The sequence below is a fragment of the Lepidothrix coronata genome, unplaced genomic scaffold (assembly GCF_001604755.1).
Source record: "Lepidothrix coronata isolate B3197 unplaced genomic scaffold, Lepidothrix_coronata-1.0 Scaffold73, whole genome shotgun sequence".
Classification (NCBI taxonomy): Eukaryota; Metazoa; Chordata; class Aves; order Passeriformes; family Pipridae; genus Lepidothrix; species Lepidothrix coronata.
Window position 1 is genome coordinate 1,741,113 of NW_016690253.1, and position 25,208 is coordinate 1,766,320.

The following is a 25,208-nucleotide window of genomic DNA, read 5'->3' on the forward strand; positions in this document are numbered from 1 at the left end:
GTCTCCCATATATATATATTAAGGGAAACTTAAAAAATATTTGTGAAATACTGTGGGTTTTAGTTATTAAATTTAGTTGAGGTCAGAAAGTGAGGGATGTTTTGTTGGATTTTTGTACTGACTATCCCTTGTGCAAAAATTCTGTATCAACAACTGTAGCTGAGTATAGAGAGCATATTTTGAAAAGGATGTTTGTTTTCTTTTAAGAAAGGGACACTACTGTTTCTTTCATTCTTGTGTGGGGTTTTTGTGTGTTATTTTTCTTACTGTAGCATGGAGGACTTTTATCCCAATAAAAATCATGGACCAGACTCTGGCATTGGAAGTGATAATGGAGATAAAAGGTTGTCCACAACAGAAGTGAGTATTGTTCAGCTGGGTTTGTAATTTCTGGGTTTTAGACCTTTCCTTTGTATTTTGTATCAGTTGAGAAATTCCTAAGTTGCATTTAACATTCTTTGAGTGTCTGTACAGTTGAGTTTAAACCATATAATAATATAATTTATATGTCAGTTCTGTACTAAAAGTGAGTGTCTTTGCAGCCATCTGATGATGATACAATCAGCCTTCACTCCCAGGTATCAGAATCAACAAGGGAACAGACATTAAGGAATGACAATCATGTCATGGGAAGCAAACTCGATCCACAGAAAGGTAATACCTGTTGTGCATCTGTCATTTTAGGTAACAGAGGTACTTTGCTTGGGTAATATAATGTAGGAAAATGGCACAAAATTATATGATCATGGATTGGCATTGTATTTTCATCATTTTAGAAAACAATGTAATAATCACAAATAGACAAGGCTAGAGAGAAAGAAAAGATGATTTCTAGCTTAAGGAGACACAATTTCTATGTTTTATCTGTATCTGACATTTTTCATAAGTGCTTAACTCTCTTAGGAGTAACATTTGGTCGAGAGAACTGTTTAATATCTTTTCTGTTCTTCACAAATCCTCACTAGACCAGGAGGCCTATGACTACATTGATCCAAACGCAGAAGAGGGAGCTCTTCCTGAGCAGGGAGATGCACAGATTGGCACATTGCTCTCCTATGTCAAGGTACCATAGATTGACAAAAGAAAAACTGTTCAGAAAGCTTGGGTTTATTTTTTCTTAATTCAATTCTAAGGATTTTTTTTTTTTTTCATTCTGTGTAAGGAACGGGGAAAACATCCTGAGAAATCCCAGAAAATAGAACAGAATGAGGACTGGGGAGATGAAAAAAGGTAAATCTTGATCTTCTTGGGTAGGTTTTGCTGGTGGTGGCAGGGGTGAGAGTGGTTTTCTTTTAAGTTTCTTCCTATGGAAGAAAGAAATCTCATATTGAACACCAAGTACTTGGGCAGAAAATAAGCTTAAAGGCAGTGCTGCTTACTTGTCCAACAACGAGGCATTTCTGTGTCTTGCTTCACTGAAGTCAGGTCACTGATATTTAATTTTTCAGGCTTCAGAAAGAACAGCTGCTGGCTGAAGATGATGATGAACTCAAAGAAGTGACTGACTTGAGAAAAATAGCAGCCCAGTTACTCCAGCAAGAACAAAAACACAGGTATTACAATATTAGTTAAAATAACTTGTGTTAATTTATTCTGTAACCTCTCTTTACCCAGCAGCTCTCGACACCTTATCTTGAGAACAGTTTTGTCCAGCTGTTAAACAGTTAAAGTTTATCTGACTTTATCAAATGGCTGTGCTGTGTTACTTTTCATAAAATCACTGTCTAAAGAAGCAATGATAAACCTCCTATGGAGAGGAAGAGATGAATGTGAAAGTGTCTTGATTTCCTGATTTGATGTATGTTAACTTTTTTTATACTTTTTTTCTTCAAAGCAGTAGGCTTAAGTGGGCTGGTTAATGCTCAGGTAACATGATCATTGGTAACATGTTAAAATTACTTTCTTAGATTGTATGAATTACAGAACCTGCATACAGTTTGCTTGTGACTGGTTCTTTTTATTCAAATACAAGCTAGTTTAGGTGGTACTTCCTCCATTCGGTCTGATGTGAGTTATAAATATCCTGTGAACTGAAGGGGAAACTTGTTTGAACATTGTTCTGTCAAATGACAGTATGTCTGTGTTATAAATACATGTAAAAATAAATCATTTCAACTGCCTGCCTTTCTCTGCTTCGTGTTGGGCATCTCAACAGAATGATGCTTGAAAAAGAGCTGCAGAACAAGCAGCAGATTAAAGGAATGTAGTAGAACAAGTTAACAACTGTGTAAAATGTAGAACAGGAAGGAATATTTGGAGCTACATAGGATGTGGACAGGTGAGGATAAGGAACAATGTTCAGTATGGTTCCTTTACCAAGCAGGCAAATACTGTGAGGCACTTTGAGAGTAAGGTCTTTTAAGGGAGCTAAAAGTTGTATCCCACAGTAATGGATATAACTTCACACCACCTTAAATACTATTTTTGTTTCTTTGGGATTTCTGTGTAATTATGAGACTCTGCACTGCCATTTTTCTTTGAAGAGAGTTGAAATACATGTGAAGCCCTCAGGGAAACAGAGATCCTGATACTATGAATTGCAGGGCTTTAAAAATTAACCAGCATTTTATATTAGGTAAATATAGTAACAGTAGTATGTGTGTGAAATATATAATAGGCTTTACTTAAAACTCCATGCTCTGCATTCAAAATTTGGTTGTTCACATAAAGAAGGGTAAAACAGGAATGAAATCTTAATGCTAATATATTCTTATTACCAAAAGTATTGCAAGTAAGACCAAGAATGCTAAATTTTCTCATAATAATTTATTACTAAAGAGAGAATGAGCATGTTTTTCTTATCTTAGGTTTTTATGTGATGGTTATTTATGTTGCATGTGGGTCTTGTTTGATTAAATATTTCCTGGTTAACTAATCATTTGAAATTCCAAGCCACTCCTCTTCTGAAGCGCTGCAACTTAAATTTTACTCCTCATATGTTGTTGTGTCTTAATGCAGTGATGTTGCTAATGGTTCTTTGTCTTGAATCATGCAGATGTATGCAGTCTTATTTGTTCTTGTTTTACTTCTTAATTTAGCATTTATATTTTAAAATTTGCTTAAGTGTCGTTAGGTACACAGGGCCAGAATCACCCCTATGTAAAATTTAGCCCTGCTTTTGAATCCGTGTTTTTTAAACAGCAAGAAGAATAATATTTAGTATTTAGTGAAGATCCTGTGTTTATTTGTGGAAAATATGTTCAACCAGTAAACAGAATCCTCAGAACAGTTAAGCATCACAAAATAATTCCTTACTAATCACGTTTCTGTTCGTTCAGTGTGTGCTTTGTAATATTATGCAGTCTCTTTTCTTTTTGCTTGCTATGCTAATGACTTCCCTGTCCTCTCCCATCAACCTATCCTGCTTCCTCCTTCCGTCTTTGGCTTTGGTGTCCATGAAATGTGAATACAGACGAAGGCCCTTAAGCTATAGAACTTCATTCAGTGAGAAACTCTTCCAGAGGACAAGGGCGGCAGGACGTGCATCCAGGTATAAAGGGTTTGTAGAGCCTCAGGTTGCCAGGGTTCAAATGGGGACAAAAGGAACAGTTTGGGCCATTTCTAGAAGAAAAGCAGAGCAAAAGGATTGGTTGAGTTAGCCTAAGGGTTTGTTAGCAAAAATAGTTTGCAATACGTTTTTTGTTCTTTAGGATGAAATACTGTTAAAGGGAAGTATTTTAGAAGTTACCTTGCCCCTCACCAGGCAACAGTTGTGGAATGTCAGGAGTGAGAGACCAAGAACTGTAATTCTTCATACAGACAACAAGTGTTCAAAGTCACCTTTTGCTAATCATTGCAAAGCAGTTTTCCCATTACTAAAGCTATATCTTAAAAATGGTAATCACCACCTGGCATACTCCATCAACACGTTCATGATAAGCCTAGTTCATAATAAACTCAGTCATTAATTATATACATGCTGCATAGAGACAGTGTGTTTATATATAAATATAAATGAAAAGTGTGTTTATATATATATGTTTGAATTTGCTAGAATAGTTTTTCCTCACATTTCTTATAATGAGTTTAAAAAAGGAATGGCCTGTGTTACATACAATCATTGCATTTACACTGTAGTGTAAGTTTTGGTGCAAGTTTTGCATCAGAGTCAATTTTTTTTTCTTTTTTAATTTTAATGGTCTTTTGCTACAACATCTCAGAACATAAAGCTAGTTTAAACAGAGATTCTCTCTAAAAAATGATGACTTTAAAATAGCATGTTTATATGCTGGTTTGATAACCAATGCTCTGAATATTATTTTTTGTAACAGTTTTCTCAGGCTATAATATAATTTAATTCTGGAATGCACCCTCAAAACTAAGTTTCTGAAGAGCAAGTATATGGAGCAGATGCTGTAGACTGAATACAGCAGACTTGGTTTACAGGCTTAACTTCTCATAATCCCATTACATTGAGGGTCACACAGTGAGAGATTTAAACTGCAAATGGGATTGCTGAGTTCAAAGTTATCAAATAATCAGAGAAGTTTGATTGAAAAATCATCAATCATTTACAGTTAATGACTCTACTGCCCTATGTAAGGGTAATGAAATACAAAAAGGTGCTTAATGTGTTACTTTGTTCTGTTGCATAATTGGTTGTGTTCTGATTCTTTCTGATTCTTATTCCATTCTAGTTCTCTCTATAATTTGACCTAAATATACTTTGATCACAGTTCTGCACATGAAGTCAGTGTTGAAGTGTCCTATCACTACCTTCAAGAACTCAGACGTTTTCATTCAAGTTACTTTTCAATGTTTAGTTTTAAGTGTTAGCGATGGTTTTGTTACTTTTAACACTTAAAACATCCACAATAGCTCATATCATCTTCCTGTGCACACAGACCTGTGGTATGTATTTGTTTCAGATGAAAAAACACTTCTGAATCTAAACTTAGGCTTTTTTTACTCACTACCATTTAGAAAAATGAAATTTCCATTGGTTCATTTCTGTGTTAGACTTTTCTTTTGTTTTTAGTCTGTGTTTCTGCATTTTCCAGCTCTCCTTTTTCCCTGCATTTCCTTTGCACTTGCAGTGTTTCTTACTAAGATACCTTCTGACCTGCTCCTACTGGCTGACTTTTGTTGTGCTCAATCTGTGTATCCTTTCTGGTCTGCTTTAGACTGATTATCTGTTGTCTTTTAATTTTAGTGAGCAATGGGGCTTTTTGTGTTGAGGGCAGTATAACTTTACACAGGTGTGAGATCTGTTGAAATAATCTGTATTTATGGAGACAAATAAGAGGAAACTTCATTTTGGTTTGAATTACCAAGTTTTGCTTCCTTAAAATATAGAACTTGAAATAGTTCAAGAGCTAGAAAGAATATTGTTGATTCAAATGGAAGCAAGAATGGGCATGAATTTCATATGTGTACACATATTTTAGTTTTATGGAAGATATTAATGCTGAAAACTTTTCATTTACAGGAAATGTTATGCAGTGAAAGTAACATGTTCTAAGAAAAAGGTTTAAAATATCTATTTTTTTTCTTTCTAGGCTTCTTAATCACTCAGTTTCAGTAAACACAAGGAACAGGCCAAAGCAACCAATGGAATCTGAAAAATGGTATTGATATTCTTAAGTGTATCATAGCTTTCCATATTTTATTAATTTCGTTTTTGTTAATTGTGTCACTGCTGCCATCTTCTGTCATAATGTTTTTAGCTCACAATGAGATTGAAGGTACAAGAATAATCTATTCTTGAGCTTCTTTCTCTCAGATAATAAAAAACCCAAACCTGTTCTTTTGAGCCTTTAGGAAAGCTGGTGTCATCCAGAAACTAATCTGTAGGTCTGATGATGCTGCTGATTATGGCAGCGATTCAGGTGCCTAAGGATAGACATTCATTTCCAGTTTAGACATCCAGTCCCAGTCCAGAAGGTTGTATCTCCTCCTGTAGGTGACAGTGCTGTGCAGATGTGTCAGATCCTCTGTTACACAAGGTGGCACTGGAGCTGTGCTCAGGCATCTAAATTTTCCTCCTTGGCAGTTCTTTTGGGCTTTTAAGAGCAGTTGGAGAAGTGTTATTGGGAGTTCAGCCTAAAAACCTTTATTGTTGGTGGAGCATGTGTCAGTGAGGAATCCATTGTCTGCAGGAGCTGTGCTTTTATGCTTTTGCTTTGAAATTAAAAAAAACACCCAAACACAAAAAAGCCTCCACAGAAAACAAAAAAATCCCACAAGCCATCAACAACCAAAAATACCCAAATTTTGCAGTTTCACTGTCCCATTTTGAAATGTTTTTCCCTGCTTCAATAGTATAAGCTGCTTCTTTATCATGTAGAGCTAAAGTGAAATGAAATATGTGAGTCTTCCACACATTTAAGAATAGATCTTTTGTCAGCTTTGCAGAAAGTTTGTCACTGGTTGCTTTAAGAAACAAAACAATGAAGGTGCATTAGTAAATCTCTAAAAGATCAACATCCTCAAGAAGCAGCTTCATGTGAATTAAAGTGCTGTAGTGTGTAAGGCCCATTGTCAACTCATGGTAAAGGAGAGTGAGATATGATTGGAGATTCTAGGCAAGTGGTCATGCTTTTAAGCCACATTTTGAAGCTACTTTTTAAGTGTTCACTTTTTCTTTTATATTTTAAAGTAACGTGGTTTTAAAAAGTAGAACATTTCATAATGCCTCTCATCTTACTTTTTAGTGTCTCAGCAAATGAAGTGAATTCCCCAGTGTCCCCGTACAGCTGGCAGGTAAATACTCAAATGGAAATGTGCTGGCTTTATATTTGAGTGCTTTTTTGGTTTTGTGGTTGTTATTTGCTTGGTTTTGTCTTTATGACAGAAAACTTACATACATTTGTATGGTTGCTTATGCAAATAGTTATTGAAGGTGTCTAATTATGGTGGAAAATAAAAAACCTTTGAAGAGCTTATGCCTCGAGATGATTTGACTTGTATGTAATGGAGGCCTTTTGTTTTAATAGAATATGGTACCAGCTTTAAGATCTTGAAACTAATGAGACATAAGTTTTGCTTGGTTTTAATATTTCTTCCCACATGCATGTATTGCCTCACCATAATGTTCAGTTTGGTTTATAATGTAAATTCTAAATGGATTGAATTATGTAGGCCTTTTATTCTCCATACCTCAGTGAGAAGCTTGCATGATATGATAAAATTCCAGTTAAGCTGTAGAGAGTACTTTTTTATTATTTTAGGTTTTAATCTATCAGTTATTTACAATGGCTTTAAATGCCTTCATATTCCAATAAGAAACAGTTGAAAAAGTTGTTTTAGCCTTATGAAACTGTCTGCTCAGATTGTCTGCTTTCAGTTTTCATAAAGTAGACAGTCATATATATTCATTATTATTTTAATAATTCATCTACTTTAACTGTCTCCTCGGTATATTTGCATAACACAGTACTTGGAAAGAGAGATTTTTTACAGCTTGTTGAGGTGTATAATGTTTTAGGCAGGAACAGCTGACAGATACTCAAATTGTCTTGTAGCTGTCCTTTTTCAGTGCAATGAGCATTCACATGGAGAAGTTAGGTGTGCTAGTGGCTAACCACACTGGAAACTTGTTTATTTTTGGCAGCCTTAGGTGCCTTCCTAACCTACCTCCAAAAATGAGTCTCAATGCAGAAAAGTGTGTCATTTTCTGAGGAATTATTTCATAGAGTCTTTTTCTTCCATGAAGTATATTTTGGAATTTGAAAGGAAATTTCTACCAGAGTCACCATGAAGACTGGGCACCTGTTCAGGTCATAAAGTTGGATTGAGAGAGGCAAACAATTAATAGTTGTAGTTCATAATCGTTTGTGCTAATGCACAAGAGGTATATTTACCTTTTACATAAAAATATTTCTGACCATTATAGCCACTGGAAAACCAGAAGGATTCAGTGAATGAACAGCATTGGCCAGAAACACAGCCAGTGATCTGGCAGAATGAAGAAAGAAGGAGAAGTAAACAAATTAGAAAAGAATATTTCAAGGTAATGGGGGGGAGTGAGGGTGGGTGCCACATTTTTTTATAAGAGTAGAAGAAACTAGTAAAGATATCTAAGTAAAGATAAATCCTCCAAGGTTACGATGCTTTTAAATTTGCCTGTAACATAAATTTTTTTATTTTACTCTTTTGATTTAATATGTTTATGTATGTATTGAGAATGCAGGAAAATCAAGAGGGAGAACAAATTGACCAGAGAATTTGTTTATCCTTTAAATAAAAGAAACTAATTCACAGCTGTCTTCTGATAAAACCAGAAACTAATCTTGTCATTGGTCCTTCACTGCCTATTTGGAGGAATTTCTATTTATCTATCTATTTATTTATCCATTTATCTATTTTTAGTGCAAGGAAAATACACATTGCTTTTTTTTTTTTTTTTTTTGCAACGTGGTTATAAGAATGATTTATGTCTTCTGGTTCTCATGGTGTTAGTTTGAATTTCAGAAGGGGAATATTCTCTGTACTCCTTTGCTGCTGTAGTTTCCACCCTCGGTCACCAGGTGCCAGTGTCTGCTCACTGCAGCACAGAGGGGAAGCTGGAGAAGCGTTGGGTAACATTTATTTTGGGGTATGTAGAGAAACAGGAGATTTCTGAGCAGTGCTAGGTTGAGTTAAAATTAAATTTGCCACTTATGAAATCAGTTTCTTGGGTCTTTGCCATCAAATATCTTTGTGAAATGCCAGGGAACTTCAAAGAAATTAAATTCTTGGGAGAACAGAGCGAGCCATACAGCTTAGATACATTGTTGTGATTACAGAAGCTTTTTCTTTTTTTTTTTTTTTCTAAAGAGTTTATGGAGCTGTATCCTCTTTCCAGGGTTTTCATCCTGAAATTAATTTTGCACTACAGCCTTTAAGGAGAGGCAGAGAAATTTCTAAGTAAAACAGAATTCAGTCATTGGACTTGTTCAGCAGCTGTGCTACCAATACAGAAGTGCTTCCTCTTAACTTACAAGGGTGTCTTTAAATGCCAGTCAGTTTTGAGCTCTGTGAAGGAAGCAGATGCCTGAAATCACATTACATACAGCTATAGACATGTCTCAAAAGTGAATTAAACAGGCTGTACCAGTAACAAAATATACTGTATCACTCATAGTTTCATTTGCAAAACCAAGGCAATAAGCAAGTGAAACAGAGTCTGTCTTCCATGGCAAACTGGGAAAAAATAAGAACCACTGCTGTTCTGAGAAACCAGTGACAACACAGTTCATATTGTGTCCATGTTTTCATGGCAAAAAAGTTGATTGAATAATCATATCTGTAGTGCCAAACACTAATATCTTAAGAATACATGCCAAATTACTGCAGTGGGTGTCACTAGAGCAAGGAAAACTGAGTTGGATCAGCATATAGATGTATTTATAGAGCATCTTTATTATGCATATTCTGTATTTTTACTGTGCAGCAGAAGGGCATGAAAAATGCCCCTGAGAATCAGAAATCCTTTTTTTGTGGCATTGCACTGAAGTAACCTGAAATCTATGTTTAATTAAATATGTAAAAAGAATCCTGTGATTGAAGACATACTTTATTAACCAAAATGCCTTTTTTTTTTATGGACTAGTTTGTAGTTGTTTTGGATCCTTGCTACATGTTAAACCATGAGGAGGAGTGGGCTGGCCATATACTCTCAACACAGAGTTTTTTTCTGATGATCTTTTTAATTCTATCTGCATGAGTTCTTCCCTCTTTTTTTGTACACTTGCTCTGCAGACAATGAAATACACTTATTTTCTTAAATTCTGCTTTTGTAAATGTCTTCCTTCAATCCCTCCTTCATTTCCTACATTTTTAGCATAAAGTAGGGAAGTGGGACAGTGATGAAGGCTGTGCACAACAAATCAGACAGACCTGTGGGAAAAGTATTGTCTTGAATAGATAAAAGGATGTGACCAGTTTTGAAGTTGTAAAGATAATTTTTTTTTATTTAATTTTTTGCCATGTCAACTCAATCTCAAACTATAAGCAGTCTTTGAAGCCTCTTTTAACAAAACATATTATGAAAGTAAGTTTCATAGCTTGCATAATTTTTTCTAAGAATTAATGCTTCTTAACCACATTAGCATTTGTTAAGACCTTTTCACTTGGATCAGCTGTCATATGCAGAGTTCACACTATAAAGGTATTTACTTTTCAAATGCTCTTGTCTCTTCAACAGAATGAAGATCTTGTCTAGCCTAGGAACTTCATGTTCCTGTTCTGGTTGGTTTCTTTGTTGCTCCTCTGATTCTGTAACATGGCTTTTTTTTCTCAGCAGCTTCATGAGTAATAAGTAACATCTGAGCAATACCAATTTAGTTCAAATGAAAGCCATACTTCCATTTTGAAGTAATAAATTGTGTGTGTTTTGCAGTATAAGTCTTCCAGAAAGAGTTCAAGTGGAAATGAAAATGATGAGGTGAGATGTAGTAATTGTGTGAAGTATTAAGAAAAGATTTCTTCACTTGTCTTTTTTGAACCAATTAACTTTGCATTCCAAAGCCATAGCAAAAATAAGTATTATACTCCTTTGTTTGAAAAAAACCCTCGAGGTTGTCTACTGGGAAACAGTGGGACATTAGCCTGCTTTGGTAATAGCAAAGTTAGTTCACCTGTCAAGCAGAGGTAATGTAAAATATTTGATGTAAACAGTGTTTCCTTGGCTTACATGTTTTAAAATTTAGTTGCTGCCAGTTTGTAGCATACTTGGCAAATGTTACATGTCTCATGTATTTCATAATTTCATGTTTCTTGTTAAATCATCGTTTTCATTTTTATAATTTCATCTCTTTGATTTCTTTTTAGCAAGACAGTGATAATACTAATGTGTCCCCACAGTCTCCTGTGTCGTCTGAGGTACAAGTTTGTGGTTTTGTTTTTCATTCAACAAACATTTCTTTGTGTGCATTGCTGTCACCAGGTTTTTCACGCAGATATAAAGCTGTTCCCTTTGAAACTACAATTAGAAGTATTTCATCATAATAAAAATTCAAAACCAGATCAACCAGAGACAGATATTGCAACTTGTTTTATCTTTGCAACTCTCTGATCTCTCCTAGGGCTCTTCTTTTTGGTGTGAGGAAAGGTGCTTTGCTTTGTCTCCATTATCTTTCCTAATGAAAATAGCTGATGAAACAAAAATCAAGTTTGCCATGTTTTTTAGGTGTTCCCTATGCACTAGTCATTGAGAGGATTTAAAGTAAAACTTGTGGTTTAATACTTTATGTATCACTGGGAACCCAAAGGCACTGACACCTGTCAAGGAGTCCCATCCTTTACAATTGTGGGTTGCTGTCCAAGGAGTCTCACTGGGACAGCACTGCAGTGCTGAGCTCAAAATAAAGAAAATATTGTTAACATTTCCACCTTATGTTCATAAGGAGCCTGAGGGAGCAGAATTAGAACATCTCCAAATACAGTGAAATGAGTTGAAATAAGGATGTCTCATGTACATACCAAAATGTTGAGTGGATCTCTCTCTTTAGATGGTGAAATGAGAAAAACCTGATCTTCATAGTTGGAAGTAGATATTTCTTGAGAAATGTTTTGGTGCTAAGCACTGGGGGAATATTTGCATCTGCTTACAGCTGGCTTAGAACTCTGTTCACAGAATGGTTTACAGTAATTTGAAATAATTTGCAGTAGTTTTAGGTAGTTGGTGCTGCTTTTCTTCCTCATAATGAGAATTTTATCTGCATGTAGAGTGGTTACTTTCATTCTGTTTATTTTATACTGTCCCTTCCAAAAGACTGTACTACAGTTAAGCAGAAGGACTCTCCTTAGGCAAGAATAATTTAAACAGTATCTTCATGGGAACAAAAGTTAATTCTTTTAATGATTGAATGAAAATTGACTTTCTCTCTTTTAACAGGATTATGAAAGGACAGATAGTAACACTCATGGTCCATTTGGTCTCAAACCAAGGTCAGGTAAGCTGTTGTTCTCCAACACAGTGTGGTAGAGCAGAAGTTTATTTCCCAGGCTGCAGTGGACAGTAAGGATGGGAGATGTCACAGTACAGGAATTCCCTCAGTGTGCTCATCACTGCATAGTACTGGGAAAGGCACAGACAGCTGCTTTGGCAGATGAATAATGGGAAGATCCTCAAGTTGCACAATGATTTTTTTAATCTCTTTTTTATTTTTTTTTCTCCCACTGCTTTATTTTCTGCATATTTACTCCTGTCAAAGAACAGGGAAACAGCATACAATTGTTCTTGAGATCTGGTGGCTGAAGCAGGTTTCAAAAGTAGAATATTTTTATAATTTCTCCTGTGAAAGGGTGCCTTGAGCAGAGCTCTGGCAGTAGTTTTATGTGCTTTGTTGTACCCTGAGTCTTCCAAGACTCAGCCATACCCTCATAAGCAAGTTGTATTGTCTAAAGCAGGCTGTCAGTCCTCTGAAATCTAAGTAGAAATACTACAATTTCTCCCATCTCCCAGTTACAGTTGTACAGTTTGTATTTTTGATTCTTAGATCTCTTGCTAAAATCCAGACTATTAAAAACAACATAGAAAGTTCTCAAGTTTTGAATTTTTTTTTTTTCTCAAAAGCATGGCATAAACTACTTAAGGATACAGAAGTATTGCAACAGAAGAGTTTGTATTTGTCAGGATCCTACAAAATAATAGTCATTTGAAGGCTTTCTGACCACGAAGAGTAGTAAAGTGAATGTCATTATTTGACAGACCTTCTTTTTAAAGAAAAAACTCTGAACTTTTAGATGAGACATTTCGTATTTTTCAATTAGTTCTTTAACAAGTGATCACTCTGTTTCTGCATATGCACACCTAACACATGCACATATGTGTGTGTGTATATGTTTTAAGTCTTTAATTTTAAATTATATCAGGGAGTTCTGTTTTTAGACTCATTAATGACTTTATACTTCATTAAAAGTAAAACACAGTAAAAATACTTTCAAAGCTAGATTGAAGAAATGCAAATGGAGTTATATATCTCAAACTCATACTTCAATATTTAAATTAATTCTGTCTCCATATTTTCTAATTATCCATTTACACATAAGATGATCTCTGCATTTTATTAGACATTTCATATTATCTTTCCTATCGGGGTGTTTAAAAACATTCTTAAAAGTTCTGCAGTTTTTATCCTCGGTTATAGATTTTTAATAACTGAGTGTTTTGATTCTGAATTCTGGTAACTAACTTCCCTAATAATGTTGCTCAGCTTTCAGCCGTGCCTCACGCCAGGACTATGGAGCCGTGGATCCTGGATTTACAATGAGGAGGAAAATGGAACATTTGAGGGAAGAGAGGGAACAAATCAGACAGCTTCGCAATGTATGTACCATGTTTTACTGGATGGCTGCAGTGCATTTAGTTTGCTCTCTACCACACTGGCATTTCTTTCTAAGGAGTTTCATGTAACAGCCTGCAGGGGTACTAATTTGGGTCCAACCAAAATGCCAATCTGGAACTAAATTTATTTATTTATTTGTTTATTTATTTATTTTTTTTTTTAGCTAAGAAACGAAGCAAAACAAAAAATGATTTATTTTCTTGGCTCTCTGAGGTTTTAGCTTTTTTTAGGGAGACAGTAAGTCTGCTTGTGTTTGCTGCTGTTTGACCTGAGACTTGAAGAAAAATGATGATGGTTTTCTGAATAGCCAAATGCTTTTTGAGTGTAGAAAGTCGCTACAAGTTACACAACACTGAATGGGATCTACATCCCAGATTTCCAATAAGTAGTTTTCCGTGTAGTTCTGTTCTCAAGATATTTAACAGTTATAGTTAACTGAATCGTAGCAGTTCAGCACTTATTTGCAGTGTGACTCCTGTGAAGGATGTTGCTGTTTGTCTGGTTCACTTCCTGAGAAGTGAAGTCTTGCTGGGGTGGGGAAGGTCGTTGTTTACCTTCTCCATTTTGCAACACAAGAGTGGAAACTGCACTATTTAACTGTCATCTGTACAAGGGAAATAGCCATTCCCAAAGTTGTGTTCCCCTCCTTTTTTTTTCCTCCTCCTAATAAAATCCTGTATGATTTCAGTGCACAGATTCTGCACACTGATGACATATTCAGCATAACATTTCTGTCCTTAAAGTTCTGTGCTTTCCTGTTACAAACAGTGAGTTCATTTTATGGGTTTGAGAGCTGTGTATCCTGGTCATTGTTTGTAGAATGTCTTTCTCAGTATATGTTGTTGTGTCATTTAAAAAAAAAAAAGGCAAAATGAGAAAAACCTGGCAAAACAAAAGGTAATAAGGAGAAAAGTATATTTATACTCAGTAAAGTGTAAATTGACTCCATTTACTTTCATCTTAAAACGTTCCTTTAAAACTTCTAAACACTTTAAAATACCCTGGAGTTCAAATTAAAAATTAGCTAATGCTGAAAGTAACTTCCTTATGGCCTTTTTTTATAGAACCTTGAGTCAAGGTTGAAGGTGATTTTGCCAGATGACATTGGAGCAGCGTTGATGGATGGGGTGGTTCTTTGCCATTTAGCCAATCACATAAGGCCACGATCTGTTGCCAGCATTCACGTCCCATCACCAGCAGTGGTAGGTCATTTATCTCACTTCTCTTACATCTTGCATGAAAACAAGCCTTTTGAATTTCAATACTAAAACATCATGAATCATGATTACCATATTAATTTGCTAAACTCCCCTCTTCAGTTTTACTGGAATGAGCGTTAAACAAGGCTCAGATGTTTAGTTTCGGAGCTATTTTTACATCCTGAGTCTTCACGGAATGTGTTTTAGCAACTGCAAGTGAATTTACATCAGAAATATACAGTCCTTCACAAATGTCTGATGAAAATCTAACATCCTGTCTTTACAGCCTAAGCTCAGTATGGCAAAGTGCCGAAGAAATGTTGAAAACTTTCTCGATGCTTGTAAAAAACTGGGCGTTCCACAGGTACACTGATTGCTTTATTGAGTTATTAACAACCACGGGAAATGTCAACAAATGCTCAAGTTGGGGGCTTTGGGGGACTTTATTCAGGGAGCAGTAGTGGTTATAGCACTGAGCTGAGAACTTGAAACTATGAACAGAAATTCCACTTCTGGCCCATGGCATGAGCTTGAGGAAGCTACTTCCTGGGTTTCTGTCAGTTCCTCACTATAAAAATAACACTGATCTCCTTGTGAAATAAATTGTTACCTAAACAAAAGAACTGGTGTGAGAGGGTGATGTTTTAATATTTGAAAGTCTTGAGTTTAGCAACTCACTTTGCACAAATTTCAGGAAATATCCTGCACTTACAGAAGTCTGTAGCCTATCTGATCGACTGTCTTTTTTTTATAGTTGCAGTCCATTACTTGTGCTTATATTGCCCAAGTTCATCCTCTTACCTCCTTGTATGAGGGGAAAAAATTAAAGATTCAACCATTTCCTGCGTGTCATGAAACAAAAATCTCCCTTGATTCCTTCTTAGTGCAACAAGAAAATTATTTCATGGATTTAGAAGCCTGGGCTACTGCTCTGCCACAGCTGGTGTCTGCTATGGAGTTATGGGCCATTCGAGTTAGAGATGGAAATTTACCTCCCAAATGACTTGTAACACCAGCTGGCAGTTGGGAAAATTATCCAGCTTATGCTGAATTTTGAAACTGAAAGATGACTTTCTTGGAGAATGGATCATTATTGACTCTATCAGCACTTCCAGCTTTTCCCAAGGGAAAAAATTGTATTAAGCCTACGGAACAAGGGAAGGGGGAAGAAGGCCACTGAGCCAACAGCACCCATCAGCTTGTTTTTATTGAGCTGCTTATGAAAAGAAACAGCCTTTGACTTTTTGAATCTAACAGTCTTTTATGTATCTTCTGAGGTTTTCATAGTTTACACAGATCTTAACTGTAACAAGTTCCTGCCCATTCTGTTACTGTAGAGAGCCACATACGAAATTTAAGGCCAAAGACGTTTCCTCTTAAGCGATGTGTGACTTCAGAGAGAATGTGTTTGTTACAGCCTTGGGCAAACATGGATGTGACTCATTAAATGTACTGTGTTATTTTGCAGGAGAGACTTTGCCTGCCTCATCACATTCTGGAGGAAAGGGGTCTGGTGAAGGTTGGCCTCACAGTTCAAGCTCTGCTTGAGTTGCCAGCACTGAAAGTATCTCAGCTCTCCTCTGTGTGACGTGACTTCTTGGAAGCTCGACAACTTCCCGTTTGCTCTGTTGCTATGGATTGCTCTGAGGCAGTTCAGCCTCCTATGTGGGAACACCCAAGCCATCAAAAACTAATATCTGTCCAGATGCTGTAGAGAGCCTTACTCTGGAGCTGTATGTGAAAACCTTGGAGTCAGTTCGCAGTTGAAAGACCATAATTAATCTTTTTTTTTTTTCCTAATTGGATGTACAAAGAGATTGTGGTAGCACCAGGTTCTCTTTCTAGTTAAGTTAAAAGCTGCCATTTGACATCTCAGTGTTACAGTTAAATACTGGATTCCTGTTTTTACATCGCAAATGTTTGAATTATTTGAGAAGTACAAAGCACACCCCCCGTCACTTTAATCTCTCGAGTCAATCATTTGATTTAAAGGTAAGACAAAAATGTAGCGATGGTGTGATGGTAAAAATGAGCAACTGATCACTTGTAATCCCCTTTCACTCTCTGAAAGCTTAATATTTGCGTTCTTTATTTTTTGCACTCCTGATTGTAACTTACGCACTTCTAACATTGCCAGTATTGAGTCTGAGTGTCTGGTGATTACACAAAGCAGTAGACAATGGGAAAAGGACACGTTTCATTGAGTTTTTCCAGTCTTCTAGGTTGGTGCCAAATATTTTTTTTTCAGTTGTACTGTAGATTGTTTACATGTGAAGTGCCTGTGTAATTGATAATTCTTAATAGTCTTAAACATTTTTGAAATTTCCTTGTTTAAAATAGATGAAATGGAAATTTTTTAATATTTTAATAGTTTTTTTGTAAAATCAGTATGTGAAGATTGAAGTAATACTTCACATTTTTGATGTTGGGTGTTTTAAGTTTGTTGCACAATTTACTTGGTTATTTGTTGTCTAATAATTAGAAAATACTGTAAATACTTTTTATTTATGATATTTAATTTGATAATACCTAATTACTTTTGGTTTAACGTATTGTTGGACAAAAAAAAAAAAGCTGTCTACTTTTCTTTGTTTGGGACAAACAAATACAATGAATAAGACATGAGGACTAGTGATTCATACAGAGTAATTTAGGACATTTTGATAAAACTGCCAAAATCTCAGGTTTACGCTGTGATGTTCAGGATGTTGTGTAATATTGCTCCTGATCTCACATTACATTTTTACAACAGGTATATCCATAATTTAGTTGGGAAGTATCAGTGTTTCTCTTTAGTGTTTACTGGGTTTCTTGTGTAATTTTACACGAGTGTGGCACAGCACTCTGGTCAGTTTGTAGAAATGTCACTGTGCTGAGACATGAGATTTTTCTGCATAAATGTGAAAAAGAACAATTTCCACTGTGGTGGTTTTTCGAAACTTCTGAGTTTATGTGTTTGTTTGCTTCTGCACAAATTCTTGGTGTTTTGAGAACATTCTGAAACCATGCACAGTTGAGATCTTCTCTAACCAAATTGCAAATAATTCCATAAATTTAATAGGAAATCTGTTTGTGTTAGTTTGTTCTTCATGAACAGGTAGCTCAATTAAAAAAAAATGTTTTGACTGTCACAGATTTTCTATTTTCTATTATTATATTCTATTTCAATTATTATTTTCTATTTTCAATTATATATTTGATTATTTTCGATTGAGGGATGTGTTTGCCAAGCACTTAACAAGATTTGATTCTGTTCTTTCCAATTGATCAAGACCCTGTGTAATACTATTCATAAAAGAATGATGGAGGAGTATTGTGTAGTCCTTCTACTGTAGTCCCTAAAGTCAATAGCTGACAGGAAAAAGAACCTTTTTCTGATGACAAGTTTAAAAAAAAACTCAACTTATTTTTAAATCCATTAAAACAAACTGGTGTATGTGTAATAGTTAAAAACCACTATTGTTTATATAGGGTTTTCTTAAAATACAGCTCATGGAGAGGCTGGTGTATAAGTCAATTTGCAAAGTCCTAGGTGTAAATCTTAGGTTAGATAAATATGTGTTTAAGGAAACTGGATTGCTTTGGCCTTTGAAATATGGTATTTCAAATCTCTCTTAGCTGGTCTTTGAATCATGCCTTAATACTCATTTTAACAGCTTCAATCTCTGATTTCGTTAAAGGCAGTATCTAAAAAGTCATGCAAAAAATAAAACTAAAAAGTAATATAATTCACTAAGCAAAATGCTTGCCTGCTCCATTTGAAGAACCCAGCCATTCAAAAAGAGTAAGTTCCTGTCTTTTGTTTCATTGTTGTTACTGATACCAGAGCAAAGTTCTAGTTGTGTGAGCCATAGAATTGAGAACTATAAATTATCACTGTCAGTTATCCGTCTTTAACTGATCTCCACTATTTCATTGTCACATTTAAATAAGTTTTCTGATCTTAAAATAGCTTTTTTTCTTTCCTGAGCTAATTTTATAAAGTTACACCACAGTGTAAACGTTAAGAATTCTCTCAGTGTAGCATGCCAGCCACTTTCCTCCTTCCTCCTTATGTTTTTGAAGAAATTGCTCCAGTGGCACTGGTGAACTACTGTAGTTGCAGAATCCCTGCTCCAAACATTTACAATGTTTGAGGTGTTTTGTTTAGGATGTGATGCCATTACTAATACCTGCTACAGCTGATAGGATTCTTAAAACCAGAGGCCTCCTCGGTTCCTGTTGCAGTTGCTCAGTTTTTACTTAGGACATGAAGAAGAGTCAACATTAAAAGCTTCAGGAAGCTGCCTTAAGTTTTCCTGATAAATTTAAGAGTCAACCAGGGTGCTTTTGTTATTGTGAATGCTCCTCAAAGCTACTGCAATAATGTGGTATGAACTGTAAATTAGAGAGTGAATCAACACAGTGACAGGGCTTCTGGCCTGGTGTATTTTGTCTGTGTTTTATGTCACTGGATGCAGTATGTCACATGTGAATGATCTTTCATTTAAGCAATAATGTCCCAGATATGGTGAGATCTTAAAGCAGTGACATTTGTTGTTGTGAAGTGGGTGACTTCCCACACAGTATGTCAGAGATGTTTCCCATCTATTCTCTGGCACTGCTGCTCCAGTGTCCCAACTGGGGCACTGCTGGGGGTGCAGGAAACCATCCATACCCACCTATCTGGTGGCCTTCCAAAATCTAGCCAAGAACTATGATCATAAATATGGAGGAATTAATTTGAAACAATAAATAACTATGACATGAGTCATAAGAATTATTTTTTTTTTTTAAATCCTAGCCTTACTGAACTCAAGGCAACTTTTAGCCTTGACCTCAGTAAAGACTTTCACCTTTTTCATTTATGGAACACCTGAGCTGGAGCCCATAGCAAACATGGCTTAAACTTGTTTGACACGAGCAAACTTCAGTGTCAAATTCTTAACTAAAAATAGTGATGTCTGGTAAGTCGAAGGAATCTGTAAAATGTTACACTGATTTATTTTCTTTAATACAAATTTTCTGGTATGCCAAATACAGTACTTAGATGATAGGAAAAATTACATTGAATCAAAGCTTTCATACAGTGGGAAACTGTGTTACCTTGGTAAAATTGTAGGTGAGGACAACCATCAGTTGTCCTCACTGCACTAAAAACTTTACTTCAAATATCATTTAGTGGCAGTTTCCTCAGATTTTTGGCATAAATCTGTCACCAAATTCAAACAAAACTGGACACATCTGTTTTCACTAGAACAGAACTTCCATGTGTCTTGGTATTGAAGAGAAGCAAGAAGGTCTGGCACTTCTTCCTTCTGCTGGTTCCTTAAATGCTTGTTTGAAAGGGAGCTGATCCAACTGATTTCAACAGAAAGCAACCTGAGGGTGTTTGTGGCACTTCCTGCAGACAGGAGATGTGGTTTTGTATTGGCAAATGAAATCTCTCTGCTTCCTCAATAAATGAGGGTAATGTCTGTGTTTCTTTGATGAGGATCTCTTACTTGAAAAGCAAAAGCAAACAGAACACCACCCCAACACACCAAAACTGGGATTAAAACAAAAAGAGTTCATTCAGACCAGGAATGGGAAAGGCAAAGTTGGCCAAGGACATAACTCACGTTGTGCTCTCATGTGAGGGAATGAAAACAGAGTTACTGGGTTTGTTCCATACTCAGCACACCGGGATATGTGTAATTCATTTACAGAGGGAAAGGTGGAGTGTGTGTTTTTAATGAGGAATTTTATGGTACGGATTCGTTTTGTGAAATAAATGTGAAGATAAATTATTCCCTTCCTGTGAAGAAAGTTTCCGCTGATCTTCACTATTAAAAGAGAGAATATATGTGATTAACTGAATTTTAGTTTAAAACTGCACAGGAGCAGTTCTGGCTCTTGTGTTTCTTACATAATAAATTGCCATTTGCTTTATTTGTCTTTTAAATATTTCACATAGTACAATTTGACAGCATCTTAAAATTGTGGTTGTATGAAGTATTTGTTTCCTGACTGGTTTTGATTATTATTTTTTTTTTAGTGTGAGAGGCAAAGGGAGGCAGAATTGCTGTAAGGTGCATGGAAGGAATACAAGTTATCATAAAATCCTACAATCAGGCATTTTTAGTTCAAATGTTTTATAGCTGACTACATTTTCAAAGAAGAATTTCAGTGTGTTTTTTACAAAAACATTTGAGAATCCTACTCTTCAAATAAGCAAAAACCAAAAAGTTTTCCCACGATTACTGTAGTATCTTAGCAGATTCTAAAGGAGAAGGATAGCTCAGACTGACAGCAAATTTAGTTTTGGGTAACTTTTCATTTTGGCAGTGTTAAGTTTGCAGTTGAACTTGATTGGTTCAAAGGTCTTTTCTAACCTAGGCAAGTCTGTGATTGTAAGACTTCAATGAGACCAGAACTTCTCTCAAAAAATAGTTTTATAACTCAGCTACAGCATTAAGTCAGTCATTTAAAGTGAATTCTTGGCACTGATGAGGATTTCCTCACTTCTTCCAAAATTGTGTGAAATAAGGCAAACCAAACTTTTTTCCCCCCAATAATTTTATGGAGGCAGATGGTAAAATCTTGAGAAATGCCACAAGGATACTTTTTTGCTCTGTTCCATTTTTAAAATGAATGAACCAGTGAAGTATTTCCCAAATGACTATATTTGTGTAGGGTCTGGTTGTGCCATACCTGCCGTGGGAACTCCCAGTAACTGTTCAGTACTGATGTGCATCCTGGAGCATGTGCAGGACTGTGCTCTTCACATGCAGATGTTGATCCAGTTGTGTTTCCTGGAAGGATGTGTTACATGAAGCATTGCTGCAGCCATGGGAATTCCTGGCTGTGGCACCAGCAGTAATGGCAGGCTGGGATTCCCAGGAAGGGCATACAGAGGTGTATTGCAAAAGGGTTGTTTGGTGGAATACATTGGGAATAATGTGAATACTTTTGACTATTATATAATGTCTAGAACAAGGAAAATGTGATCGATTTACAGTTACCATTCAGTTGGTATTCAGTTATTTTACTTTGTAACTCGTGGTTATAAAACTCGGAAAATGCAGTGTAACCAAATGGTCAATATGTAAATGTGTGCAGGACGTGGCAGAAGAAGTTCTGAGGCACAGCTGGAGAGTGATCATTTAAAAATACATGCTCAAATTGTGTATATACTTGGAAAATTTTTGATAGTGCATTTCGATTTGTTTTGCATTTCATGTTCTTGTAAAGTGCATCTTCCACACTTCTGAAGATTGTCTACTTGTACTATACTGTATTAAGCCTTTTTTTCAGGATTTCCATTATTGCTGGAGCTTCCAACATACATGTTTCTTTTGAAAAAATGTTCTTACTCTTACTTTTTTGTAAATAGTGTTTTGTATTAAATTTGCATGGATAAAACCCACATTTCCAAAACCAGTGTACATACGCTGTGTATAAAGTACGAACTGTTTCATAACTTCCATGTAGTCAAGTTATTCAATTTGATTTCACTTCAGGTTTTATATATTTGTAGTAAATAATGAGAATCTGTTGTATGTTCTCTCAAATGTCTGTGTTGTCATTTCAATAGATCAGTGACCTGCCTGGTTACATACCAAGAAATATGTTCCTTGACAAACTAAAGAAATACTGAGTCCTGTGCCAGGGACATGGGACACATCCACACATGGAGTATGTTGGGCTTTGACCAGCAGGGAAAGCAGTGGTGGGAATATGTGAAGATCAAGATGCCTTCACTTGTAGCCCTGTCTTTATACTCTTACACACTTTCCTGTCTTACACAACATGAAAACCACCCAATGTCTTCTGGCCTGTCTGTTTGGAACAGCAAGAGTTTTTTGAGTCTTGCTAATGATAAGCTTAATCCAGTATGGAAACTCCTCCTGACAGAGGTGATCTGCTTCCCTTCTGTTCCCTGGCAATAGCACAGATAATCTGTGTGATTTGCAGTCATTAATTAGCAGATCCAGATTAGGGAAACAGAACTGCCAGAGTTTTGGAGCTGTAGTTAAGTTGGGTTATTCAAATGGGGGTTAAAAGAGAATTTTATATGATGAAATTTATTTTACCTTAATTTCTTTTTGATTATTTAATGATGTGGACAATTTTATATTTAGACTTGAAAGTGCTCCTTTTTAAGAGATGTTTTCCCCTGTGAGACCTTGTTCTTCACCTGCACACACCCAGCTGCTCCTTGTTTTCTGGTGAAGCACATTTTGGCACTATAAAGCAGAAATTGGGGAGCAGCATTACAAGGAGAGTGAACACTGTTCCTTGACAAGGGCATCTCAACAGCTGGAACTTTTTTTGCTGTTACCATTAAGGGGTCTGTAGTTGAAATGTTCTGAGCCTGTTGTTCAGTTTTCAGCTCTAAAAAAAACTTTCCTCTTATGAAAAGGCTTTTTGAGTGTTAAAGGGGAATGATACCGCGTTCAGAACCCTCTGTTCCGCACTGAACTCCATGAACCACGAGATTCCTGTCTGTCCTTGGCAATCTTCATGGGGAAGGTCACTCTTGAATAATCAAAGTAAGCAAATAACCCTCTGTGATTCCCACGAGAGAAATGTAAAAGTCACGAAGCTTTGCAATGTAATTTTAGTATTAATTTGAGCTTGGTACGTTTGATCAGCGTGCCACAAACTCGTATGTTCTTTTATCTTTTGATTATCAGCTGTGGATAATATGTCTTAGACATGGACTTTTTTCACTGAGTCATGAGGTGTTAAAAGTTTGGTAAATAGCAGGCTCCATCTATAAACACAATGTAGACAGTTCACAGCACCTGCTCTGGTGAAGGTGCTTGTGGCTGGCAGGCTGCAGGGGTTCTGGCAGTGTGTGAGGACTAAAGGCACCCAATACACTTAATGATCCTTACTGCAGTGCTCCCACCACCCAGTGATTCTTCAGGAGCAGTTCTTAGGTTCTGTGTAGGTCTTGCTGACTGCAGCAACTTGTGCAAGTCACACCAAGCTTCTGTTTCTTAATTCAAAGATGGTGAACTGCTGCTGATGGAACTTTTCCGTTCAGACTTGGATCTTCCCCCGCAGTCTCAGGTACCTGCAGTGTCTGTTCTTGTGCTGTGTCTGCCCTTACAGCCTCCCTTTAAGTCCTGATTGCAGAGCACTTGGACAAGTTGCTCTCAGCAGCTGCAGGTTTGCATTGGCTACAATCCACTGTAGCCTTTTAACTTTCTCATTAGGATCTGTCCACGCCAGAGGTGGATGTAACTATGGTGCCCCAGGCAAGTGTTGCTGTTCTGATACTCTGACTTTGTGGAGACTGAGATTTGGGGGAAAAAAATTGACTACTCCTCTGTTTTTTCACAGAGTTCTGTTTCTGATTCTGTGTTCAGACACACCAGTCAGGTGGCTACAGGTGGCTGTTAGAACCCTTCCAAGAATATTTTTTAAAAAGGGTGAAAGTTTAATGTGGGAATGACTTTAGCGGATTAAATCTGTTGGAAAGTGTGTATGTAGTTATTAGAGGTTTTAATTAGTTAGGCCTCATTAATAATGAAAATCTCATGCTAATAATATTCTGATTATATAGCCAAAGAGTAAATTATGCTACAAATACCTAGTTTTCACAGCTTATAACACATTGCCTTCAGAGCTGACCAGTGCATAACTTCAGCACAATAGCTCGTAGTTACTAGTAAGGGCAATATAAGAGAAATAAGAACCTGTTAACTTTTCTGAAATTCACAGGTGATTGTTAAAGGTTTGATTTTTTTTTATCATCTTACCATAATTTTCAATGTAGTGGGGAAGTAGAACAACTAGACTGTATCTGGTACTTCTGTGGGGTTTTTTTAGCTAACATTTAAATGTGACAGACTTACTGGAATACTTGTATTTTTCAGCAACTCAATAAACATCTATCTTTGGAGTATTATAATTGTGGCTTTATTATAATTATTTCATCACCAGAATCTTGACAACTTTATGGAAGGCAGATCCTGCTTGACTAACCTGATGTCCTTTTATGACCAGGGAGGAAGGAAAGGCTGTGGATGTGTCTGCCTGGACTACAGTGGAGCAAAGGCTTCCTGTAGTTTCTACAGACACTGTTTCCCCTTCTCCTGGAGAAACTGGTGGGCATGGCATCCTGGCTTGTGGCAGCAGGACCAGAGCAGTGATGGTCCCTCTGTGCTGGGCACTGGTGAGGCCACACCTCAAATCCTGTGTCAAGCTCTGGGACCCTCAGTTCCTGAAGGACATTGAGGGGCTGGAGCGTGTCCAGAGAAGGGCAACAGAGCTGGGGGACAAGTCTGATGAGGAGCAGCTGGGGAGGCTCAGCCTGGAGAAAAGGAGGCTCAGAGAGGATGCTCTCACTCTCTACAATTCCCTGACAGGAGGTTGTAGCCAGGTGGGGGTCAGTCCTTTCTTCCAGGTAACAAGTTAACAGGATGAGAAGAAATGGCCTCAAGTTGTGCCAGGGGAGGTTTAGATTGGATATCAGGGAAAGTTACTTCACTGAAGGGCTGGTCAAGCACTGAAAGAGGCTGCCCAGAGCAGTGGTGGATTCACCAACCCTGGAAGTATCCAAAAACTGTGTGGATGTGGCACCTGGCTATGGTTTAATGGTGCACACAGTGGTGCTGGTTGAACTGGATGACCTCAGGCATCTTTTCCAACCTTAATGATTCTGTGATTCTAAGATGAAAATTAACTCTGTCCCAGGCAGTGGCACACTGCCAGTTTTATCTTCCGTGAAACTGTTGGACCTACATTTCCTGCTCTTCAGCAGTTC

General features: G+C 36.7%; 1 protein-coding gene across 6 annotated transcripts in view; it reads left to right on the top strand.

Annotated features, from left to right (window-relative positions):
* The window catches only part of LRCH2 (leucine rich repeats and calponin homology domain containing 2), a 45,832-nt gene that overhangs the window by 19,233 nt on the left and 1,391 nt on the right, over positions 1-25,208 (top strand). The window contains exons 7-23 of one of the 6 annotated variants that reach the window (XR_001875531.1): positions 273-360; positions 543-654; positions 966-1,063; positions 1,163-1,230; positions 1,449-1,553; positions 3,413-3,490; positions 5,499-5,567; positions 6,654-6,702; positions 7,835-7,951; positions 10,322-10,366; positions 10,753-10,803; positions 11,819-11,876; positions 13,140-13,252; positions 14,336-14,473; positions 14,757-14,834; positions 15,939-16,462; positions 16,608-16,692. Coding sequence is in view for 2 of the 6 variants with exons in the window: in XM_017819247.1 (XP_017674736.1) it covers positions 273-360; positions 543-654; positions 966-1,063; positions 1,163-1,230; positions 1,449-1,553; positions 3,413-3,490; positions 5,499-5,567; positions 6,654-6,702; positions 7,835-7,951; positions 10,322-10,366; positions 10,753-10,803; positions 11,819-11,876; positions 13,140-13,252; positions 14,336-14,473; positions 14,757-14,834; positions 15,939-16,058 (1,387 nt within the window). In the remaining 4 variants the exon portion in view is untranslated. Of the gene's footprint in view, positions 1-272; positions 361-542; positions 655-965; positions 1,064-1,162; positions 1,231-1,448; positions 1,554-3,412; positions 3,491-5,498; positions 5,568-6,653; positions 6,703-7,834; positions 7,952-10,321; positions 10,367-10,752; positions 10,804-11,818; positions 11,877-13,139; positions 13,253-14,335; positions 14,474-14,756; positions 14,835-15,938; positions 17,068-25,208 lie in introns of those variants that run through there. The other 5 variants (XR_001875530.1, XR_001875529.1, XR_001875532.1 and 2 more) reach the window with 5 other exon arrangements.